Below are 23,014 nucleotides of genomic sequence, written 5' to 3' on the forward strand. Positions count from 1 at the left end.
TAATGACAACAGAAGTTCTACAAGAATTCATCCTAAATAATGAGAAAATAGCGAAAGAGTTCCCATATCCTGCATCAAATACTGATCAAAACAGAGACTACAATCAAGAAATTAGAAGAGTAGGAATGGGAAGGGCAGCTATGAAGGAACTGAACAGGATCCTAAGTGTAAACAGATAACTCTGAACATCAAAGTGAGGATTGATCAATGCCAACTGTATTTATGTATGGATGTGAGAGCTGGATAGTGAAGAAAGAGGGTAGGAAGAAAATTAATTCATTTGAGTTGGAAAAGAGTGCTGGAAATACCATGGGGAGCCCAAAAGACAAACAAATGGGTTCCAGAACAAATCAAGCCTCAACTTTCCCTGGAAGCCAAGATGACTAAACTGAGGCTGTTGTATTTTGGCCATACCATGAGAAGGCATGAATCATTAAGACAGACAATGAAGGTAGAGAGCAGTAGAAAAAGAGGAAGATCACACGCCAGATGGTTACTCAATGAGGGAAGTCAGGGGCCTGAATGTACAGGACCTGAGCAGAGTTGAGGACAGGGGGCCTTGGAGTTGTCTCAACCACAGGGTCACCATGAGTTGAGGTGGACAAATGATTTGCAACCTGAGACTCATATCTTAAGTTGAACAGGTGTGTCCAGAGCACTGACGTTAAGTGTGCATGAGGCAAAATGGGGTTCACAAGCATTGTATTGCAATAAAGTGGGAGAATCGAGTCAAGCAAAAAAGCTTCTAATATCAGAACAAAATGTATTCTGCCTTTTAAAAAAAACCTGACAGTCACATCTGATCACGCTCAAAATGTAGATTCCCTTTCACCACAAACCCGCGTGTGCCTGTGTCCTGGAGTCATCTCACATGTTTAAAGCACCCTCCGTGGGGTGTCTTCATATGCTTTTAGGGCCCAAACAGACAGGCCAAAATAAAGCTGCTTCAGGTCACTTTGGAGGTATGCTGTTTAAATGACTCATGCATCTTAAGAGGCTGCAGTCCTTAGGACTGGAGTATGTATGACAGCCTGGCAGCAGCTCTTTAAACCAGCTGAATTTTCCGAATACTTTTCAAAAGCAGCCCCATGTAGAGCCCATTACAGGAGTCCAAACGAGATGTAACCAAGGCATGTACCACCGTGGCCAAATCTGGCTGCTCAAGGAATGGGTGCAGCTGGCGTACAAGTTTTAGATATGCAAAACAGCTTCATTGGCTGCCAGTTTGTTTCCAGGCACAATTCAAGGTGCTGGTAATTACATACAAAGCCCTACATGGCTCAGGGCCACACTCTTTGTCAGACCGTTTCTCCTTGTATGGACTGGCCTGGCCTCTGAGATCCTCTGGAGAGGCCCTTCTCTCCCTCCCAACACGGCTGAGGGCCTTCTCAGTGGCTGCCCCCAGACTCTGGAGCTCCCTGCCCAGGAGATGAGAAGGGCTCCCTCCTTGATGGCCTTCCGCCGGCAGTGAAGACCTAGCTGTTCACACAGGCGTTTAGGGAATCGCTATAAGGACCGGCTGGCATGTTGGACCAGTTTAAAAATCCTTTTCAATGTACTGTTTAAAAATATATATATTATCATATAAATAAATAAACAAGTAAACAAAATCTACCTCTATTTTTTATAAAATTTGTATCTTAAAAATTTGCATTTTATTATGTTTTATTGTTATATTTGTCTTTTGTAATCCGCCTTGATTCCCTCAGGAAAAGCCAAAACATAAATAAATTATATGTTATTATTATGATGTTGGAATTATGATTTGCCAGGGGGGATAATGGGATTTGTTTTATTGTACTGTATGTTTTTTATTATTATTGTAAGCCGCCTCCATCTTATAGGGGCAGAAATAAATATTATTATTATTATTATTATTATTACTGTTATTAAGGGATGCGGGGGCTTCGTGGGGGATCTATAACAGCTTTCCAGGACCTTCACTGCAGATGCTACAGCAGCACCCTTAAGTGTCCCTGCGCATGCGCACTCGAAGTGCGAAGGGGGCGGCAGGACCGTTGAAGGGGGCGCCAGCAGGAGCGCTTTGGCTCCTCCCATTAACGGAAGAAAGGGAGGGGGCGGGGCAGCGCGGCCCAAGTTCGAAGTGGGCGGGGCCCCTGCCGGCCGCTGACGCCTTTCTCACTTACAGTAATACGCCACCACAGGCTCGCGCTTCTCGAGCTCCTGCGCGGTCCTCAGGAAATGCTGGACGGGCTTCAGCTGCGGGGGCAGCGGCGGGAGACTCGAGGCCGCCATAGCGCTATCTGTATCACCACTATGACTAGGGTTTCCAATATAGTCTCTCTCAGGCACTTCCGCTTCCGGTGGGGTAGCTGAAGAGTAGGCTTAGCCTGGCTCGGCTTAAAAGGCGCATGCGTATTGTGCGAATTGCGCCCCAAACGCGGCCGCAGCGCCATCTAGTGAGCAAATGAGGGAAGGACCAGCAAAAGGGGTCGCGTCGCGTCGCGTTATTCTCTTAGGCTTTCAATAGACACTTCCGGTTTCCTTTTGTGAACTGAAACGAATCCCTCTCTTAGGCTGCATCCACAGTGGAGAAATAATCCGGTTTGGTAGCGCTTTAACTCTTTGTTTGGCTCAAGGCTATGGAATTCTGGGAGTTGGAGTTTGTTGTGGGCCCAGAGCTCCACAACAAACTCCAACTCCCAGAATTCCATAGCTTTCAGCCTGATAAAGCGCTAAAGCGCTGCCAAACCGGGTTATTTCTCCACTGTGGATGCAGCCTGAGAGTAAACAGGCGACGTAAAACCAAAACATCTCTTAAAATAATTCTAAAATAAACTAAAATATACATACATATGCCATTTTTGGCCATAATTAGTGTTGTGTAGGACACCATTTTTTTAAGAACTCAAAAATAATTATATAAAAACAAATAGGTGATATCAAATGAATAGAACACAAAACGTCAGCAACAGCGTCATTTGAAAATACAGAAGGGAAATGTAATACGACCGCTTTACAATCTTACTTAAAAGTAATTTCTGTATCATCTTTCCTAGTCGATGTCTTATATCTGAATTACTTCTTATAGCTGCATTAAATAACCATCAAATCAGATTGCGAATTGGAATGCTTCCCTCCAGAAGTGCATCAGAAGCTGATGAAAGAGACAGAGTGACCCGAGGTCCTCCTTTTCCAGGACCTGTCCTCCATTTCTGCCTTCTTTCCAGGAGGAATTCCAAAATGGGCATCACTAAGAAGCAGGGGTTTACATTTATACATTTATATTACTGTTTTTAACTTTTATTTGATCACGGCCAACTTTTTTGGTTCCCAACAGGCAAAGGGATCAGGCAAGGCTACATTATCTCACCCTATTTGTTCAACTTGTATGCAGAAAATATCATAGGAAAAGCATGTTTAGACTCATAAGGAGGAGGAATAAAGGCAGGAGGAATGAACATCAACAATCTAAAATACCATACCATACTACTAGCAGAAAACGTCATAGACTTGGGACAAATACTAAGAAAGATCAAAGAAGAAAGTGCAAAGGCAGGTTTACTGCTGAAGATAAAGAAAAGAAAAATAATGACCACAGGAATTCTACACAAGTTCAACCTAGATTATGTATTTATTTGTTATTACTATGTATATTCTGCTCTTCAGCCACAAAGGCTCTCAGAATGCCCTACAGATTGTTTATTTGACAGTTCCCTGCCATCAGGCTTACAGTCTAAAAAGATATGATACAAAAGGAGAAGGGCATGGCAATGGGGGAAGAGATCAAGTCCAACAAATACTGCCACTTCTCTCCAAGGCCAGGATGGTGGCAGATGGTATGGAGGGAGGGTCTTCTGTCTGCCTCTGGGGCTAGGTATGGTGGAGCTGTGCCTGCCTCTTCTTTCCCCCTGAGGCCGGGGTGATAGCAGCTAAGATGTAGGGAGAGCCTTTCAACTTCCTCTGGGGAAACTGAAATGGTTAAAGTGTTCCCATACCTTGGATCAAACACTGATAAGAATGGATACTTCAGTCAAATCAGAAGAAGACTAGGAATGGGAAGGGCAGCTATGAAAGAACTAGACCAGATCCCAAAGAGTAAATATCTACAACAGAACACTAACGTTAGAATAGTTCAATCCATTGCATTCCCCATCACCACATACGGATGTGAGAGCTGGACAGTGAAGAAAGCAGGGAGGAAGAAAATCAACTCATTTGAGCTGTGGTATTGGAGAAGAGCGCTGAGGATACCACAGACAGCCAAAAAACAAACAAATGGGGTCTTGAACAGATCAAGCCTGAACTCCCCCTGGAAGCCAAGATGATCAAATGGAAGCTGTTGTACTTTGGCCACATCATGAGATGGCATGACTCACTAGAAAAGACAATAGTGCTAGGGAAGGTAGTAGAAAGAGGGGAAGATGGCATGCTAGATGGACGGACTCAAGTCAGAAAGGTTGTGGGCCTGACGTTGCAGGACCTGAGCAGAGCAGTGGAGGGCAGAGGGTCTTGGAGATGCCTCATCCACAGGGTTGCCATGAGTCACAGTTAACTTGAGGCAGTTAACAACAACAAATTACAGAAATTATAGAAATAAGTTACTTGGTCAGTAGAAATAAATTAATAAATGTATTAGCAAATGAATTTGCTAGATAGTAAATGATAAGAAAGGGTTGTCTTTATTCAATTGCTAGTGTCCCCTAGCTTCTAAAGACAAAGTAGTGTAAATGTTTAGATCCTTTGCGTTTCAGTGCTTCAAAAAGCATTGTTTTCTGCCATTTTTTTAAAAGGAGAAAACAAGTTATGAATGGGAGCAATGTCTGGGGTAAGGTTACTGCTTCTTTCATAGCTTATGATGTGAGTGGAAACTGAACAGGTACAGACTTTAAAATTCTGCTTGATTTTCATTTTCTGCCAAAGACCAATGAGGATTTCCCAGCTAAGCCCAACAATATGTTTGCAACAGCTAAACATTACAACATGTTTACACTAAACATTTACACCCCGATCTAACACCTCTATTTAATTTTTGACGTGTACATTTTAGAGATGTGAAGTTTATGATGGAAAAGTATTTGTCCATGTAGGCTTTCTGTGCAGGCTCCCTCAAATCTTACTTATCAGGTGAGTTGGTACCTTTCCCTTTGGAGTTAGCATGCTAAGTAACCCATCTGTTGGGACTCTTGACAGTTGTCACTAAGAACTTTATCATACGGGGAAAGTCAGGGGTTTAAACAGCTGATTATCCCGTGCAAAACATGATATCACATTTAAGATTTTCAGTCACACCTCTATTAAAGAGGCAATAAGCAGCAATAAAGAGCAACAAATCCTTTTTGGGATTTCTCCATGAATGATTTGTTGCAATTTATACCCTTTTTATTACCTCTTTAATAGCAACATTATGTGAAAATCTTAAATGCTATATCACATTTTACATGGGATAACTGGCTGTTTAAATCCCGATTTTGCCTTATTTCCCCAATGTGATAAAGTCATAAGCTCAATACATTAATGGGTTGACTCACATGACTTCTAGTTTAAAGAAGTCACTGTATATAATGGTAGCTGCTAATGGAGACCACAGTGTTGCAGTTAGTTAATGACTGAATCTGGATGCAGGGATCTTGCAGACTGGTATCTTTCTCCTAAATGTGTTGAACCAGCATTGCTGCATTTGTTCTGCTCCACCCCTCTTATCTTGTTGAGTGGAGCCCAGGGCATATGCAACAAAGTCTTGCCTTATCACTACTGAGTGTAAATTGTTCTGTATAGGCCTGTTACAGACAGCCAAAATACAGCTGCTTCGAGTCACAGTGGAGGTATGGTGTTTCAATGATGCATGCATCCTAAGAGTCCAGAAGTTGCACCAAAGCCACGCTCCAGCCTGGAGCATGGCTTTGGTGCGATTTCTGAACTCTTAGGATGCATGCATCATTGAAACACCATACCTCCACTGTGACTCGAAGCAGCTTTATTTTGGCTGTCTGTAACAGGCCATAGCTATTAGTCATACCTCCAGTATTCTACTTGATATAAGTTACAAGAGTGGGGAGGAATAATGTGGTATACCCATAATGCCTTCATAGGGTGCTTGTGGACAACCTAATTGGCCAATGTGTGGATTAGGATCTCGGACTAGAGACACCCTTGGTATAATCCAGAAGTACTTTTTAAAAAGTACACTTGGCCCTTCACATTCACGAGGCTTAAGGGCCCAAGACCCCTGCGAATGTGAAATAACTGCAAATAACTCCCCCCCCCCCGGAAGCCAGTTAAAGGGGTTGGGCAGGGAAAGAGGAGTAGGTGTGCACACTTCTCTTTTCCTCCCACCCTCCAGTCCCTTTAATTGGTCCCCATCCCTCTCCCAGGTGGATGGATACCCATCCACCTGGAAAAAGGAGGGATGGATTCATCCCCTTCCAGCCTCTTTCCTGGGTGGATGAGTGCCTGCCTTCAGGCACTGATCCACCCAGGAGAGGGGAGGAGATGGATCCATCCTTTCCAAGCCTCTTTCCCAGGTGGATCGATGCCTGGCAAAGGTAGTAATTCGACTGGGAAAGGGGCACGACTGGTGTGTGCACCCTTCCCAACTTCTCTCTCCTGGCTTTTTTCCCCCAAGGGGAAAAGCTCAGGAGGAAAGAGGAGTGCACATGCACCCTGCCTTGACCTCACGAATAATCAAAATTGCAAGTGGCTAAGCCGTGAATGTGGAGAGCCGAGTATACTACTTGCAGGAATAGGGTGTCAGTAGAATGTTTTTACTAGTAACCATGACTGTACACATTGCCACTATGTCTGTTTCAGCCCTTTGTTTCTCAAGCGTCTGTTGGACAATCTCCTTTTCATTTTCTGGCCAAACCCATGCTTCTCATTTTACTTTTCCATCTAGTTCTAAATGTCCAATTCAGATCTTCTTTGTCCCCCTTCCTCTCTAGCAGATTATGTAATCTGAATTGGGAAGGACCATGTTGCTTTACATTTTGCCGTTTACATAGCATTGCTTGAACAGAGGCAAAGTAGGGTATACTTACCATATATACCCGACTATAAGTCGACCTCATGTATAAGTCAAGGATAGGTTTTGGGGCCAAAATTATGGATTTTGATATGACTCATGGATAAGTCAAGGATAAAATTTAGGGGCATGTAACAAAGGATGTAAAGAATGATGTTTACTGTCTTCATACAGAAATGTCTTATTCAGATCCTTCTAAGCCCAATTCCTCTTAGCATTCCTATGAGGGGAAGCACCAAAGAGGTGCCACCATTGCCATTTTCCCATCCAAGCATTCAAAAAAGCCAGACGCAGCATCCTGGTGGAAAGAGTAGAGGGATTAGTGGGCTTTTTTGGGGTGCTCCCAGGATGAACTTACCTTTTGCCACTCTACTCAGAAAAGAAGAGTTAAAGTACACTACCTACATTGACTTGTGGACAAGTTGACCCAGCTTTTGGGGGTCATATTTTTGACAAAAATGTCTAGACTTATACATGAGTATATACAGTATTCGTTATCACTGTTTATGAATACCCAGTTAATTGATGTTGTATACTGATTAACAATTTCTTATTTTTTATCTGTTCATCTCCCTTCTTTTTACATCCCCAACTGGCCAATTTCTTCATTAAAAGTCACCATGTTCCCAGCAAGCAATTTTTATTTCATAAAGTAATAGAAAGCAGGAAGCAAAATAACTTTTGCAGTAGTGAAAACATACCCGTATTTTCCGGCGTATAAGATGACTGGGCGTATAAAAGACGACCCCCAACTTTTCCAGTTAAAATATAGAATTTGGGATATACTCACTGTATAAGACTACCCCTCTTCCAATGCACACCAAATAAAATTTTTAAAAAACCATCAGATTTGATTTCAATATGGTAATTTTAATTCAAATGACATGCAGATACTTAGCAGGAAACCTTGTTGTATACGAAGCCTGCTTGGATTGGTCAGCTCTCCCTGCCTGCCCAGCCCTCCCTGTCTCCAAGGCTATCAGAGTGGTAGCTGCTTTCATACGATCGTCGCATACGGTGGGGATGTGGCTGCAGCCATTTTTGAGCTCCCCCCACCATATGCAGCAACCGCAGATTCCCCAGTCTGGCTCAGAAGTTTCATACATGTTGTATGTATCTACGTGTTAATACAATAAAGTTTATTTTAAAAAATAATAAAAGAAGAAGTTTCACCTGCCCTATAAGATGACACCTGGCGTATAAGACGACCTCCGACTTTTGAGAAGATTTTCCTGGGTTAAAAAGTAGTCTTATACGCCAGAAAATACAGTAGTTATTTAAGCCTGCATCATGTTTTGTTCCTGTTTATACGTCAATTCCATTAACCGGTAATAATTTCCATGGTTTTTCCCCCATTACTCATCTCCCCAACATAAGGAGTCTAATCATAGTTTCATATGGGAAAGAGTACATAATACCCCCAGTATCCACTGGGGTTTGGTTTCAGGACACACACCCCTCCCATGAATGACAAAATCCATGGATGGTGAAGTTCCATTATATGCAGTGATATAGTAAAACGATGTCCCTTTTATAAAATAGTGAAGAAGTCAAAAGATTTCCTTTTTGTAATTTTGAATATATTTTCAAGCCATGGGTGGTTTAATCTGTGGATATAGAGAGCAGACGGTATAACAAAAGAGATGGTTGTATTGAACCATCACTTTCTGGTTTGATTTTGGATATACATTTAAAGGAGAGGGTTGTAGGATTTCATTTAAGTTTTGCCCAAAACACACTGCAGAAATAATCTAGGTTGAGACCACTTTAACTGCCCTGGCTCAGTGCTAGGGAATTGTGGGAATCATAGTTTTTTTGTGGCACCAGAGCTCTTGACAGAAAATGCTAAATGTCTCACAAAACTACAGTTCCCAGAATTCTCTAGCACTGAGCCAGGGCAGTTAAAACAGTCTCAAACTAGATTATCTCTGCAGTACCCTTGATGCTGGAGTTCAAGCTTTCTTAGGCATTTCATAGAATGGCAGAACTATAGAGATTCATGGTACCCCAAAAGTAATTTAGTCCAACCCCTTGCTGATCCAGAAAATTCTTGCAAAAGCATCCCTTTTATATTGCCATCCAACCTCTGCTTAAAACCCTCCCATGAAGAAGAGTTTGTTTGAACTGCACTTTTCAATGTTTTCTTCACCACTGGCTTTGCTGACTACACTTTATGGGAGTTTCAGTCCAACAACATCTAGGGAACTGCACTTTGCCACCTATGCCCTAGGAACAATCTAAAACGCCCAGTTGTGTTGCTCCTTATCAGTGCTAGTAGTTTTGTATCTCTGTCATAACCACATATTTTGTAAAACTAATGGGTCTTAACTGCCTGTTTAAAACTAACCCATCAAGAAGCACTTTACATTCCAGTACAGGTCTCTCCATCAATATACTGTTGCTGTGGAAAGCCATTTCCTTCCCAGCTACTGTAGGGACTGCAGTTAAACTCAGAGAAAGTAGGAAAGCCTGAAGTATGTGTTTCTGCTAATCAAAAGTCACTCTCACTCGGTGAGCCCTAGCCCCACTACACCAGTGCATTTGTACGTTATGAAACTTTGGCTTCCATGCATAGAATTAGGATGGCTTTGGCTATAATCTAATTTACTTTAACCAGAATAAGCAGTGTATGTGTAGCCTTTGTGTAATACATTCACATACCCCATATTGTTGTGAATAAAAAGTTTTTATTGTACCTGAGATTATACATTTGGAATCTGGGGGGAAACGACAACGCCTCTGTTTAAATAGAAACATGGATGGATATTTGATAAAACAATAATCATTGCTTTGCAACTGAACAAAAGATGTTGGATAATATAAAGTAGCAATGACAGCTGATTAGTAAACAATATCTGGCCAGTTCTTGTCCCTTTAATAACAATTTGATTTCCAGCAATTGGCCAAAAAAGTTTTTAATAGTGTGAAGATAAACATTATTGCCAAGTGACATAATCAACCTGCTATTAAAAGCAGGGGGTGGGTTGAAAAAAAGAAGCTGGCAAGCCTCATTCACAGCATCCCTTTTTACACGTAGATCTGCATAACACATAACTCATATCTATGCAGAAACAAAGCATTCACCTATAACATAAACTGTCTCAGGACTTAGAATTGTAATTGTTATATTTTTGATCAATATAAGTAGATTCTGACTTTCTTCATTCAACCACTAAGAGTGGTGCTCCATTGAACAGCAGGTCAGGGATCCAATAGAGATTATTCACATGTTGAATGAGATCCAGTGTGGGGCAGCTGCTTTTCAAATTCCACTCGTGAAGTTTACTGGATAATCATGGGTAAGGCACTCTCTCTAACCTATAAGGTTATTGAGATGAAAAAAAAGTGTCACTTTGAACCCTTGGAGTGATGGGTATGTCACTAATGTTTGAAATAAAACATTGACTACTTGTCAAAGCTGGGCTGGGATGTTTCTTGAGACTTTAAGAAATAGGTTAACTTTAAAAAGGTATCTTCCTCTTTTTAATGGATTCTAATCCATTAAAAGTGTTGTACATAGAATGTACAAAATACATAGATACCATTGTGAAGTGATATGCAAAGGAACTGTATAGTACAGCTTTCTCTGTTGCTTTCTCTTCAAATAGTTCCTTGTGGCTTGCTTTAGAAAATCAATGATTGCTTTTATTTTGTATTTATATGTTTATAAAAGTACTGAGTTATGCAAAGGCTGAGAAGTTGGACTACTGCTGGGAAGATTATGAAGAAGCCAAGAGCACATGCTGTTTGTATTTCCTTTTTGTTTGGACTTGGGAGCATGGCCATGGTGCATTAATGATCTAAAATTACTGCCAAAGCTATACATAGGGATGTCATGCATCTATCATTGGTATAAGAGGAAGGGACTCAAAAACAGAAAGGAGACAACAATGCTATGTATTATGTTGAAAGTAGACTTAGGAAAAGAATGTAAGAAATATCATACATTGCCTTCACATTAAACCTTTGAAATTTATACTGTGCTGTGAATTTAACACTGTGCTTGTTATGAAGCCTAGCTGACCTGAAGTATCTAGGTTAGACATAGATATGATGGATCATACAGTTCTATCTAATCTCTATTTGTTTTTGTTTTTTGGGGGGAGGGGGAGTAATGAGCTGTTTTGTATAGTGTGTTTGTGCTGCAGTCAGTAAATTGAACTGGTTGTTTTAGCTTATGATCTGTATTTCAATCAAGGTTTAGTGATGGAATACTATCAATTTTTAAAACAAGAAAAAGAAAATAAAAACCAGTAGCAAGCTATGTATGGGTACTATCTATGTACTTCCTTTCTTATGATATTTATTTAGAAATTCATTTGGACTACTGGATTGGGCATATATAAATATCACAGAAATATTCAAATACTGTATGTTTGTGAGATACCTTTTCTGATCATACACAATAGCCCTTAATTTTAAATAGCAGTCCATAAAGAATCTATTGAAAAGGTAATTTACTATGCAGGAAACTTCAACTATTACTTGATTATTTCTGAACTATTTGAAATTAAAGCATGAGGTCTGCATTTTGGTCAGCATGTATATGGTTTTCAGTGCCATAAGAGGAAGCTTTTCTGTTGCTAAAAACGTATGAAGTATTTATAACCTTATAAATATAGAAACAATATAGAAACATGTCCAGCAATTTGCCCATGACTGTGTGTCAGAAATATGGCAGAGTTGTTTGACCTCATTGCTTTTCTTATCCACTATCTATGAAACTAATAAAATTGGCACAACATGATTACATCCTTCCTCCACTCAGAAACATACTTTCATACTGATAACTAAACAAATTGGAGCTCTATTATTATCTTATCTAAAGCTACAGGAAATACTGAATAAAGTCTCTTTCATCCCACCAGAGATAATTTTCTGTGCATAATATATCTTCAACAAGTTCCTGTATTAATACAAAATATAAAACAAAAAAGGAAATAAATTATCACCATCTCTTATTTAAGATAAAGAGATAGTATAGAACAAGGAAAAATAGAATGGAAAACAGGACAACATAAGAACAGTTTCAACATGGTAGCTTAAAAGTACTTTACAAGCAGCAAACAACATAGCTCATTATGTTTATAACAGAAACTACTTCATACAATTAAAAGTGGTGTTATAAAATGGAATCTCAATGAATATAATCTCTTGAGGTATAGCCATGTTAGTTTATGCAACAAAATCAGCAAGGAGGTTTTTGGCATCTTAAAGACTAATACACTTATTATTACGAACTTTTGTGGACTACATGCATCTGATGCAACAGGTAATTGTCAATGAAAATGGTTATTCTTCTTGCTCTATATGAGGTTTAAAATAAAATTCCCTAATTATGACCAACCAACCTGCTGTGTTGGAAAACACAGAACGTTAAAGTTAAAATGTATTTCTGATTTTTTAAGTATATTTTTTCCTGGTAAGTCTGTCTTAAATGATATACAAGATTTAGCATCTTGTTTGTTTCCATTATAGTCGGTAAAGTTATAAATATCCTTTGATGTTTTTATAGTGTGATCCTAGGTATACTTACAGCCAAAGTTACATACATTTACTTGGAAGTCTCACCTGAGTTCAGTAACATTTGATTTCACTTAAAATTTTATAATATCACAACTCAGCCTGGAAATAAGCCCGCTGCATTTACTTCAGTGTAGGAAACCAGGGTTTGAATCCCAGCTCAGCCATGGAAATCCACTGGGTGGACTTGGGCAAGTCACACTCTCTCAGAGAAAGGAAAGGGCAAATCCCCTCTGAACAAATCTTGCCTTAGGGTAAGTCAGAAATGACTTGAGGGCACACAAACAAGAAGAATGTTTCAAATCAGGATATTTTATATATCTATGTAAATATAGATATACAAAGTGTGTGCAGGTATTCAAGAATTCCTTGGTGAAATATTCAAAGAGTATTTTAAGGTGCTAGCTGCTTTTGTTAGCCTTTAAAGAGTCACCAAACTTTGGTATTAGAAGAAAGTAATTTCTGTTTAAAACAGAGAACTACATTGTACATAAAAATATGTGTTGATGAACAAACAGGATAAATTAATTATAACAAGGTTATTGAGTATTCAGGAAGCCTAACCTTCTATACAAGATTTCAAAAATTTCTGCAATACATAACATAATTGTGATCACAGTAAATGTGTACATAGCAATAAGGAAGATGGTCTTTTCAAAATGTTCTGGTACCATGCATCTGGTAATATTAAACTTTTTATCAAGGGCTCCTGCATCACATCTGTAGAGTGGGTTCACTTGGAAACCAAAGAGCTGACTCTGAAGCCAAAAAGCCACAACTTCAAGGATGATCCTTAACAGAACAGAGAGAATATAAAAAACGGTGTAGGCAGGTCTTTGAAGGATATCTTCCTGAGCGATGCTTTTACATGCAGCATAAAGATGGAAAATGGCTCCAGGTACCAGTACGGTCACTAGTTGTAAAGCCCAGAATACCTAAAGTGTAGCAGAAACTCGGCTGTCAGATCATTTATGACTGTACCATATTACCTGATACAGACATCCTTCTGAGTGCCTTGAAACTTTTCTTTTGTTCTTTGTAGATAATCTTAAATTCTAATTTAAACATAGCATTTATATGAAATATAATATTATAATTTATTCCAAAAGATGTTTTCATTATCAGTTAACTTCATTTAAATTTTCCCTATCAACATTTTGAAAATTTGATAATAAAACCAAACTGACAGTTTTCAGACTTTCTGCCTTTGGGAAATCCTTTACACACGTTGTAGAAATTTCTGGATCTTGCTCTGGGGAATATATTAAATTCCCTGAATGAGAATTGGCTTGGTTGCTGGGCCAGGTGTGAATGAACAGTGTGTAAAAGAATGTTTCTGGAAACATTGGTAATGGTAAATAAATTGTTCTTCAGTACTTACTTTATTACTATCATAGAAGTTTTCATGAAACAATCTTGTACGCAAGAAATACTACATACTATATGGATGCTGTTATAGTAGTAGCAGCTACAGCAATATTAACATCAACATGTTGTGCTAGTCATGATCCCAAAATCAGGCTGCAAAACCAGTATAGCCAAATTCTGAAGTGAATTGGTTGGTTTGGATCAGGTCTGGATTGTATGGGCTGGATCCAAAGCAGAAAGCACAGTCTGAAATGATTTGTACCATTCTGGAAATTTGGATATAAGTAGTAAGTAGAAAAAGCAGAAGGTTGTCTCCATCACAACTATGAAAAAAAAAAAAAAACCAACGTGGTTGGGATATGGAGGAGGGAAGAGTGGATTTGGTGTTGCTTACTGACAACTCTCCTGTCTAATCTGGAGCAAGAATCTCATGAACACTCTCTAATCATAGTGTATATCAGAAGGATTTTGTGAGCTCACTGAAGTCATGCAGGTCTTCATTCATTTGCTAGATTTAGCCATTATTGAGAGATTGTAACATGAAAGAGTTGTGATAACAGTTTGACAGTTAACTGTTGTCTAAACAACATGGAAGGGATTCCACAACCGTAAAGAAGCAGATAAGGATACTTACAAGGTATACTTGAATAATCATGCATTTTTAAAATCTCTGCATATTTTTAAATGTTAGAATTAACATTTACAAGATTATTAGTAATGTATCTATTTGGGGGGGGTGGTCTGGATGGCTTCTATCAATATTGAATGGATGGGAATTCATTGTTTAAGAATTGGCAGGCTGACACATCTATTTAAACAGAAGTCTTCGTATTTTGCTTATTTATTGGATATAGACAAATTGCCTAGAGGGTCAGTAAACTTCTACTCTACAGGACTGCAAATACCATATCCTCAAATATAGGCCACCCCTGGCTGGGGCTGATGAGATCTGGAGTGCGACAACATTTACAGGGCCACATAAATTGAGCATGGAGTGAAGTGCATTCAGTTTACAGTATAGCGGGTTTCTAATCACTGCTTTACAGGGAACTAATTGCCTTCTCTCTGTTCTCTTTTTTTGTACTGACTATATTTTACATTATACAGTACTTATATGATTAATAATTACTTGTCGGGCTCTCAGATCAGTACTTCTACTTTTAATATTCTCAAGAGAATTCTTAAACATGAAATGAGGGAAATAATAAAGCTAAATGTGCATCTGTTCAATTATTCTTAATTCTCATATTATTATTTTTTTACAGACATGCAAAAATTTCTTGCAGTCAAGCATAATTATTCACAGAAATGCTGTCTACAAAGTCTAGATCTGCATCAGGACATTGAAATCACAAGTTACAATGTCCATACACATTCACATATTGGTGCGTACTCTTAGACTGAACCCAGAGAATACTCACCAATGGTTGCTCTTCATCCTGGAGACAATATGAATGGGGTTCTGTCCTGGGCCTGATGTTGATTAACATTTTTATAAATGACTTAGAATATGGAATAGAAGGCAGGCTTATCCAATTTGTAGATGACACCAAATTAGGTGGAGTACCTAATGCCCTGGAGGACAGGATCACCATTCAAAATTACCTTGACAGATTGAAGTACTAGGCCAAAACTAACAAAATGTATTTCACCAAGGATAAATGTACTACATTTAATCAGGAAAAATGAAATGCAGAAGTTTAGGAGGGTGACACCCAATATGTGTGAAAAGGATTTACTGCTCTTGGTAGACGACAAACTAAACATGAGTCAATAGTGTGATGCAACAGCCAAAAAAACCAATGCAATTCTGGGCTGCCTCAAAAGGAATATTGGTGCATTACAGACCGCCGGATTGCAGCGGTCTGCTGCCGCCACCACTTGCACCGTCTGGGAGCCGCAGCCTTTAAACGGTGCGGCTCCCGGATGCTGCCGAGAAGGAGCGCGAAAATCGCGCTCCTTCTGAGGCCCCGGAAGAGGCGCTGCAAAGCGCAAGGGGCGCTTTTGTGGCGTCATTTCCGGGGTGACACGTGCGGACGCAACGCATCCAGCACGTAAAGATGGCAGCGCCCGTGTGTATAGGGCGCCACCATCTTTATGCCCTCGTCACGTGCTAGGGGTGAGGCCGGTGTGGACGCTAGGTCCTCGGCCAACCCCTAGCACGTGACAGGGGCGTATTAAAGGCCCGTCTATAACACGCCATAGTGTCCTGATTGAGGGAAATTATTGCCACTCATTCTACTTTGGTCAGACCTCATCTGGAATACTGTGTCCAGTTCTGGGCAGAGGGTATGTACAAGATGGAACGTGTCCAGAGAAGGGCAACCAGGTTGACCAAAGGTCTGGAAACCAAGCCTTATGAGGAAAGACTTAGGGAACTGTGTATGTTTAACTTGGAAAAGAGAAGGCTGAGAGGGTAACATGATAGCTATCTTTAAATAGATGAAGGGATGTCATGTAGAAGATGAAGCAAACTTGTTTTCTGTTACTCCAGAGATTAGAACACAAGCCAATGGATTCAAATTGCAGTAAACAGGATTCCACCCGAACATTAGGGAGAGCTCTTTAAAAGTAAGTGTTGTTCAACAGTGGAATAAATTGTCTTGGAAGGTGGTGGACTCTCCATTTTTTAAATGTCTTTAAACAGAAGTTGGATGAGCACCTTTCTTGCATGGCAGAGGGTTAGATTACATGGCCCTTGTGGTTTCTTCCAGCTATAAGATTCTATGATATACACACAAACTGTGTAGAGAACCTGAGACAAGACCACAGCCAGTGGTAAACCATATCATTTGCATGCAGAAAGTCCTAGATCTGATACTTGCTTTCTCAATCTAGGAGTTGGGGGAGCAGGAACTGATCTGAAATCCTAGAGAATAATGGCCAATCAGAATAGACAATACTGAGGTAGGTAGACAAGTGACCAAACCTGACACTGAGGAGCATCCCATATTCAGACCAGTAACGATAATGGCTTACTTGGAGTACCAAGTATATTGTGACATTTTTATGAAGTAATTATATGTAATGTCAGGATCCTTTAAAGTGTAACAGCCTTTACTTAATACTTATGAAATGTCATGTTGAGATTATTGTTGGAGATTTGAGGGCATTTTCTATTTTTATGTAATTTTTGTAAAAAAAAATAAAACTATAATAATAATAATATTTATTTGTATCCTGCTTTTTTCCTCAGAAGTGAGACGCAGAGCAGCTTAACAATATTAAAAGAACAATACAATTAAAAGAAAAACTATGAAAAAGTAAAGTGCTATGTTTTACTTTGTCAAGTAATGGCTATTGCAGATGTGTGACATTTTAAATATACAGTTCCAAGCTAATGTCATGCTTCTTTGCAACATTAAGGAAACACGTCTCTCTACCTCTGTCTGATCAATCACTGACATTTGTTAGGTATCTACTTCTGTGTGACCCACTGTTAGGAGCTGTACATTACCTGCACAAACAAAAGAAAGCCCTCTCTATTTTGGCCTCCAATTGTGGTATGCCTTCTCCTTAAAAGTGTGTCTGGCACCAGTACTGATCTCATTTTGGCACCAAGTTAAAATTTGGTTATTCATTCAAGCTTTTGGGCCTAGTGATCATGGCTTGTTTCGTCCTAGCTGGCTGGTGGATTTCTATCCACGGTTGTTTTATAAGTGTCCAGTTTATAATTTATAAATTGTTTTATTGACTCTACCCTACTCTGAGATCTCTAGATACAGGGCAGGATATAAAATTTTTGATACATTACCATATATGCTTGATTATAAGCCATGTATAAATTGAGGGCAGGTCTTGGAGCCAAAATTGTGAATTATGATAGGACCTGTGGTTAAGTCAGGGGTAAAACCTAGGGGCATGTAACAAAGGATCTAAAGAATGAATTGGAGAAAAACAATGCCAAAGAACTTACAATGTTCCAGCAGGCATAATTCTTTGTGCTCACACTAAAGACTGCTTGGATGAGAGAGTACAAAGGAGCATCAGTGATTCCAAGACAGTTACACTCTTGCTTTTCACCAGGGGATGGTTTCTTTTTTATGAGTTAAAGTACGGTATTTGCATTAACCCATTAATAAGTTGACTCAGGTTTCTGGGGTCAATTTTTTGGCTAAAATTTCTAGACTTATACATGAGTATAGTAATAAATGCATAATAGTAATGAATAGTTCATAGTGCCCATGTAGAAGCCCTAAAACAAAATATCTTCAGGATGCAATACATATATTGTACAAGTGCACTCAAATATAGTAATAGAACAGCAAAATCAAACTTTCAGGTCAGGTACACCTCAGCAAGTGTACCATGAATATATTCAGTAATTTCTCACTTTGCCAGGAATTGGCTTTTTGATAGGCAGGTATAGTTTTGCATGCCCCATCCACCCCATGGAAACTGGTAGGAAACAAAAGCTGCTTCAGTGCTTACAAATATCCTGAGATTTTTGGAAAGCTCTGTGTAGGAGAGGAGGAAATTATGTGCTACATCCTAAGCTAGAAACACTGCCAGTTTTCAAAATTTTAAAAGAGTTATACTTTTGGGGAAATCAAATGTTATACTCTAGTGTGGTTTGCCTGTGCTGAAAACTCCTAATTTTGTTTTAAGTCTTGCTTTCTGCTAGTATCATATAAAATAAACTTTGTATAGCATTGCCCCACCTGTTAGTACCCTTCATAATCAGTACATCACAGTTCTGTGACAGCATACTAATTTATCCTTTACAGTGTGTACAGCAGATCTATTTTTAAAAATTGTCAGTTGAGCATTGGTATCAGCAAATAAATTAGTCATAAAAGAGAAAAATGTTTACCTGTGGGGTTATAGGCCTGAACTGATTGTAACAGAATAGATTAACTTCTCTCTTGTCTGGCTCACAGCTGAAGTGTAAGGCTTCGTTTCCATAAACTGCAAAACCCAAAACACCAAGGAAAAACATTCGGACAGAGCCAAAGAAAAGTGTGTGGAATTGTCCAATCACTGTAGGAGGCCTAAGCTGTAAAGAATGATATGAACAGGAAAGAACTCAGAAAACAAAATGAATAAAAGCATATTTCATCAAGGATCATCTTCACTCCTCATCATTCCTTCACCATATTGCTTAGTACAGATGTGAAAACATATTCTACACCTGTCTCTAAGGTGATCATATGAAAACTCTGTTGGGTGATGGATAACCAAATAAATGATTGAAGTCTCATGGTAATCTGAGGCCAAATGTAGATTTCAAAGGTCATTTTCTATATTATGTCCAAGACCTGAACTGTACTCCCCTATTTACGTTAACCGATTTCCCACTTCCATTTGCACTTAGACACCATTTGGAAGGCCTTTGGGATCCAGGTCAGTGCATTACGAATCATGCTATAAGAATCTCTTGTCACTGGAATTTGATCCAAGAGACAACTTGTTGATTTTTTTTAAAAAAACACACCACCTCCCAATAATCATTCCAATACTAAGTCAAACGTGTTCTAATTATAGTATGAACTGTAAGAACTGTAAAAACTAAATAGTCCAGACAGACAAGCCAAACAAATTCATAAGTGTTTCAAATATGGTTTCAAACTTTATTTTAGGCTCCTAATGCAACAAATACAGATTATAATGAAGTATTGTTTGATGTTAAAGTAATGTTTGGCAGCTTACATGTGTCATTTGTAGCTTAGTATAGATTTATTAAAAAGTAGAAGCTAGTAGTAGAATACAAATTTCCTTTTAGGGACTATTCCATTCTGTATATTGGGGGAAGGGGGGAATTGAGTCTCAGTATTTACTCCATGGCTTGTAACAAACTGTCCTTTTTGAACCCTCATTATCCCCCAATAATGAGAACATATTTTTTTCTAGAGCACTTCTAATCTCATTCATACTTACACATCCTTCATAGAAGTTCTTGATGTAATTTAAAGACATGTCTTGTAAGATGTTCTCCTAGCGCAATTGTGGAAATAATTCCTACGCCTCATTGCCAATTTGCTGTCATTGGGCTCATTCTGATGCTATTACTCTCTCCTGACCTTTGCTATGGAAAACTCTTGTCACTGCACAATTTTGCTGTTTTATCTCTGGGGCCCCAATTAACTTTACTCTTTCAGGGAGGGAGGGAGCAGGGGGAAGCCCAAACAAAAGCTGTGTACATGTGGCCTGCCCAATAATCCCCCATGAACACAGTCAGCAAAAACAATCTCAACCCAACCTCATAAACTGGCAGCCAGCAACACAATGGTGAACGTGCAACTGGCAACCGTAGTCACTTTGTTATGTTGTAAACACACGACACTTCTGCCTTTGCTGCTAGGGCTGGTCTAGATGGCAGCTTTGCCCAGGGTTAATTTTGCAAAATAGCATCCAACTAGTTTGGCTGTACTATGAGAAACTAGCATACAAGAAACTGCTTGGAACATTGCTACCTGTATTATTCCTCATAGGGACCCCCTCTACCCATTGGGGGGGGGGTCTACAATATTCCTGTATAGATGGGGAATGATGGATGTACTGACATAAATTTATTTGCTCCAGAATATCCTCAAAAACTCCACACACCTGTTTTCAGGATGTACACATCAGTCTCATATTTTTTTTAAATAAACCTAGAAAATGTCTCCCCCAGCTTTTAACAATATTGTGACATTACCATTCTGTAAAATCATTGCAGTTATATTGTACAATAATTTTTAAACAACATGGGGAAAGCAGACATTTGAGAGGTTTGCTGTGATCATTGGCTTAATTTTTCATCTTTCACATGCTTGCTGTCCAGCTAAAATCACAACCTGATATATCTGTGTATTTCTATACCCATTTCTAGGCATGTTAATTCATTTGAAAAATAAATATATCTGTAGCCCCATTCTTTATTTATGTATCCTGCCTTTTGGTGGCAATCCCTTTCTTATTTCTCCTCCTCTCATTCTATTGTCATCTTGCCCACTTAAGGTTGCCAGAGTGAAAATAGGAGATGGCTCCTGCATTGCTTGTCACCCAACCAGGTGACAATCATTATATTTTTAATATCCTGCTTTTTTGCTAAAGTTGGAACTCAAACTATTATACAATTTAAAATAATACAATTAAAAACAAGCAAAAATATAAAATACAATCAAAAACAAGCAACATCTGCTCAAATTTCCTTTTCCATACAACCATTAAAGAAACAGAAACCATAAAAGGTACCCTTTTTAGTCTGAGAACCCTATACCCACCTACTCCCTTCCTTCTTGTGACTTATTTGTTGTCATTGTGTGCCTCCAAGTTGTTTCCGACTTCTGGTGACCCCTAAGAGCCAGTCTAGCATAGTGGCTTGTGTGTTGAACTATGAGTCTGGAGACCAGGATTCAGTTCCCAGCTTGGACATGAAAACCCACTGGGTGACTCTCAACCTCAGCAGAAGGCAATGGCAAAACTCCTCTGAACAAATCTTGCCAGGAAAACCCCATGATAAGTTTGCCTTAGAGTCACTATAGGTCTGAAAGACTTGAGGGCACACAACAACAAAACCACTGTAGAAATAAAGCAGTTTGTCATCACTTTAAGTGCTGTAGCTCCAAAACAAATTCCCTGTTTGTATATAGAAGTTCAGGAGGTAGATAAGCAGCGTAGTGCTTACTCTCAGAAGGCAATGGCAAACCTCCTCTGAACAAATCTTGCCAAGAAAACCCCATAATAGGGTCGTCATTAAGTTGGAAACAACTTGAAGGCACACAACACACACACACACACACACACAGAGAGAAGGCAACCTTATCATGATTTCCTGGGGCTGAGAGTGTGTAACTTGCCCAAGGTCACTCAGTGGGTGAGGGAGGGAGAAATGGGTTTCTATGGTTGAGCAGGGAATTGAACTCTGGTCTCCAGAGTCATAGTCCAACGTTCAAACCACTAACCCACACTGGCTCCCTGCAAAGTAAATTTAGGTCTATCACAGGCAGGGTGACCAGAGGTCCTCCTTTTCCAGAACATGTCCTCCATTTCAACCTTCTGTCCAGGAAGAATTCCAAAAGGGCCTCTATTCTGTGCATGACTAAGAAGCATAAATTTACATTTATAGGAATGTTTTTTAAGGCTTTTGCCACATCCAACATTTTTCTTCACTATCCTACATTTTATGGTGCCTTGTCCTCCTTTGCACTTAGGATAGCTGATAATGGGGTTTTCTCAGCAAGATTTGTTCAGACATGTGGTTGCCTTTTCCATTCTCTGAGGTTGAGAGAGTGTGATTTCCCCAAAGTGGGCTTCCATGGCTGAATGGGCGTTCGAATCCTGGTCTCCAGAGTCTTATTCCAGCTCCTACATTATAATGTCTCTCAAAGTGTCATCCTAAATCAGAAATGACACAACAACAATGCTTCTGAAACATCTTTATTTACTTCTGCCTTGTTTGTCCAATTCAATAGAGCGCTGGCATGATCTACATTGCCACTGACAGCCATTAGGAAACCATAATGGTTGCAACTTTCACACATCCACATAAAACTGGGAGACAAAATAGGCTGCAAAGAGTGGATAAACTTCGCCATTTCATAGATATCAAAGATATAGCCATGTTAGTCTTTGGAATCAGTATGTAGAGAGATCTTGTAGCAACTTTGAGACTCACTGAAAGAAAGTAATTGGCAGCATGAGCTTTTCATAGACTTCAGCCTACTTCCTCAGATGCATTAATGCATTAATGCAGAAATGCATCTGAGGAAGTAGACTGAAGTCTACGAACAGCTCAGGCTGCCAATTACTTTCTTTCAGTCAGTTTCACTCTCAGAGGTGCTACAAGACCTCTCTCCTTTCTTTCAGTCTCAGAGGTGCTACAAGATCTCTCCCATTTCTTTTAGTCTCAAAAGTGCTACAAGACCTCTCTCCTTTCAGTCAGTCTCAAAGGTGCCAGGAGACCTCTCTACACGCCTACATAGCTACAGACATGTTTCACTGCTTGATTTCCAGAGCCAGAGCCCAGCAGCACTCATCCCACTCCACCAGGCTGGCTTGAGCCTCCCTTTAAAGCCCAGACTCTGCTAAGGCTCGGGCCCCTAGTTTTCCCTGGCCTCCTTGGCTGCTGCTGCTGCTGCTGCTTCCAAGGGAGGAGGGAGAAGGCGAGGCCATACGCACCAGCCGCAGTCCTGGCGTGGCGTTGTTGGGGTTCCCCAT

General features: G+C 39.7%; 2 protein-coding genes across 3 annotated transcripts in view; both read right to left on the minus strand.

Moving 5' to 3' along the window:
- Window positions 1-2,313, minus strand: part of VTA1 (vesicle trafficking 1) — a 41,718-nt gene extending 39,405 nt beyond the window's left edge. Inside the window, exon 1 of one of the 2 annotated variants that reach the window (XM_089530267.1) lies at window positions 2,148-2,313. In XM_089530267.1, coding sequence (XP_089386393.1) covers window positions 2,148-2,256 — 109 coding nt within the window. In that variant the 5' untranslated portion in view covers window positions 2,257-2,313. Of the gene's footprint in view, window positions 1-1,884; window positions 1,904-2,147 lie in introns of those variants that run through there. The other variant, XM_089530269.1, reaches the window with a different exon arrangement.
- Window positions 2,314-13,044: 10,731 nt separating this feature from the next.
- LOC149311048 (gap junction epsilon-1 protein-like) lies at window positions 13,045-23,014 on the minus strand. Its single transcript, XM_089528453.1, has 3 exons — window positions 22,976-23,014; window positions 18,687-18,869; window positions 13,045-13,440 (listed from the first exon to the last, which is right to left on the minus strand). Exons 1-3 carry the CDS (start codon window positions 23,012-23,014, stop codon window positions 13,045-13,047), a joined length of 618 nt encoding a protein of 205 aa, XP_089384579.1.

Source organism: Sceloporus occidentalis, unplaced genomic scaffold (genome assembly GCF_023333645.1).
Source record: "Sceloporus occidentalis isolate IW3139 unplaced genomic scaffold, rSceOcc1.0.p SCAF_6, whole genome shotgun sequence".
NCBI classification, from domain to species: domain Eukaryota; kingdom Metazoa; phylum Chordata; class Lepidosauria; order Squamata; family Phrynosomatidae; genus Sceloporus; species Sceloporus occidentalis.

Bases quoted from the DNA above. Each gene is read 5' to 3' on its own strand.
- LOC149311048 (XM_089528453.1), bottom strand. From the start codon at position 23,014: ATGGGGAACCCCAACAACGCCACGCCAGGACTGCGGCTG. The intron at 18,870-22,975 runs GTGCGTATGGCC...CATTCTTTACAG, and splicing joins CCACGCCAGGACTGCGGCTG to CTTAGGCCTCCTACAGTGAT. The intron at 13,441-18,686 runs GTAAACATTTTT...GCTACACTTTAG, and splicing joins TCAGGCCTATAACCCCACAG to GTATTCTGGGCTTTACAACT.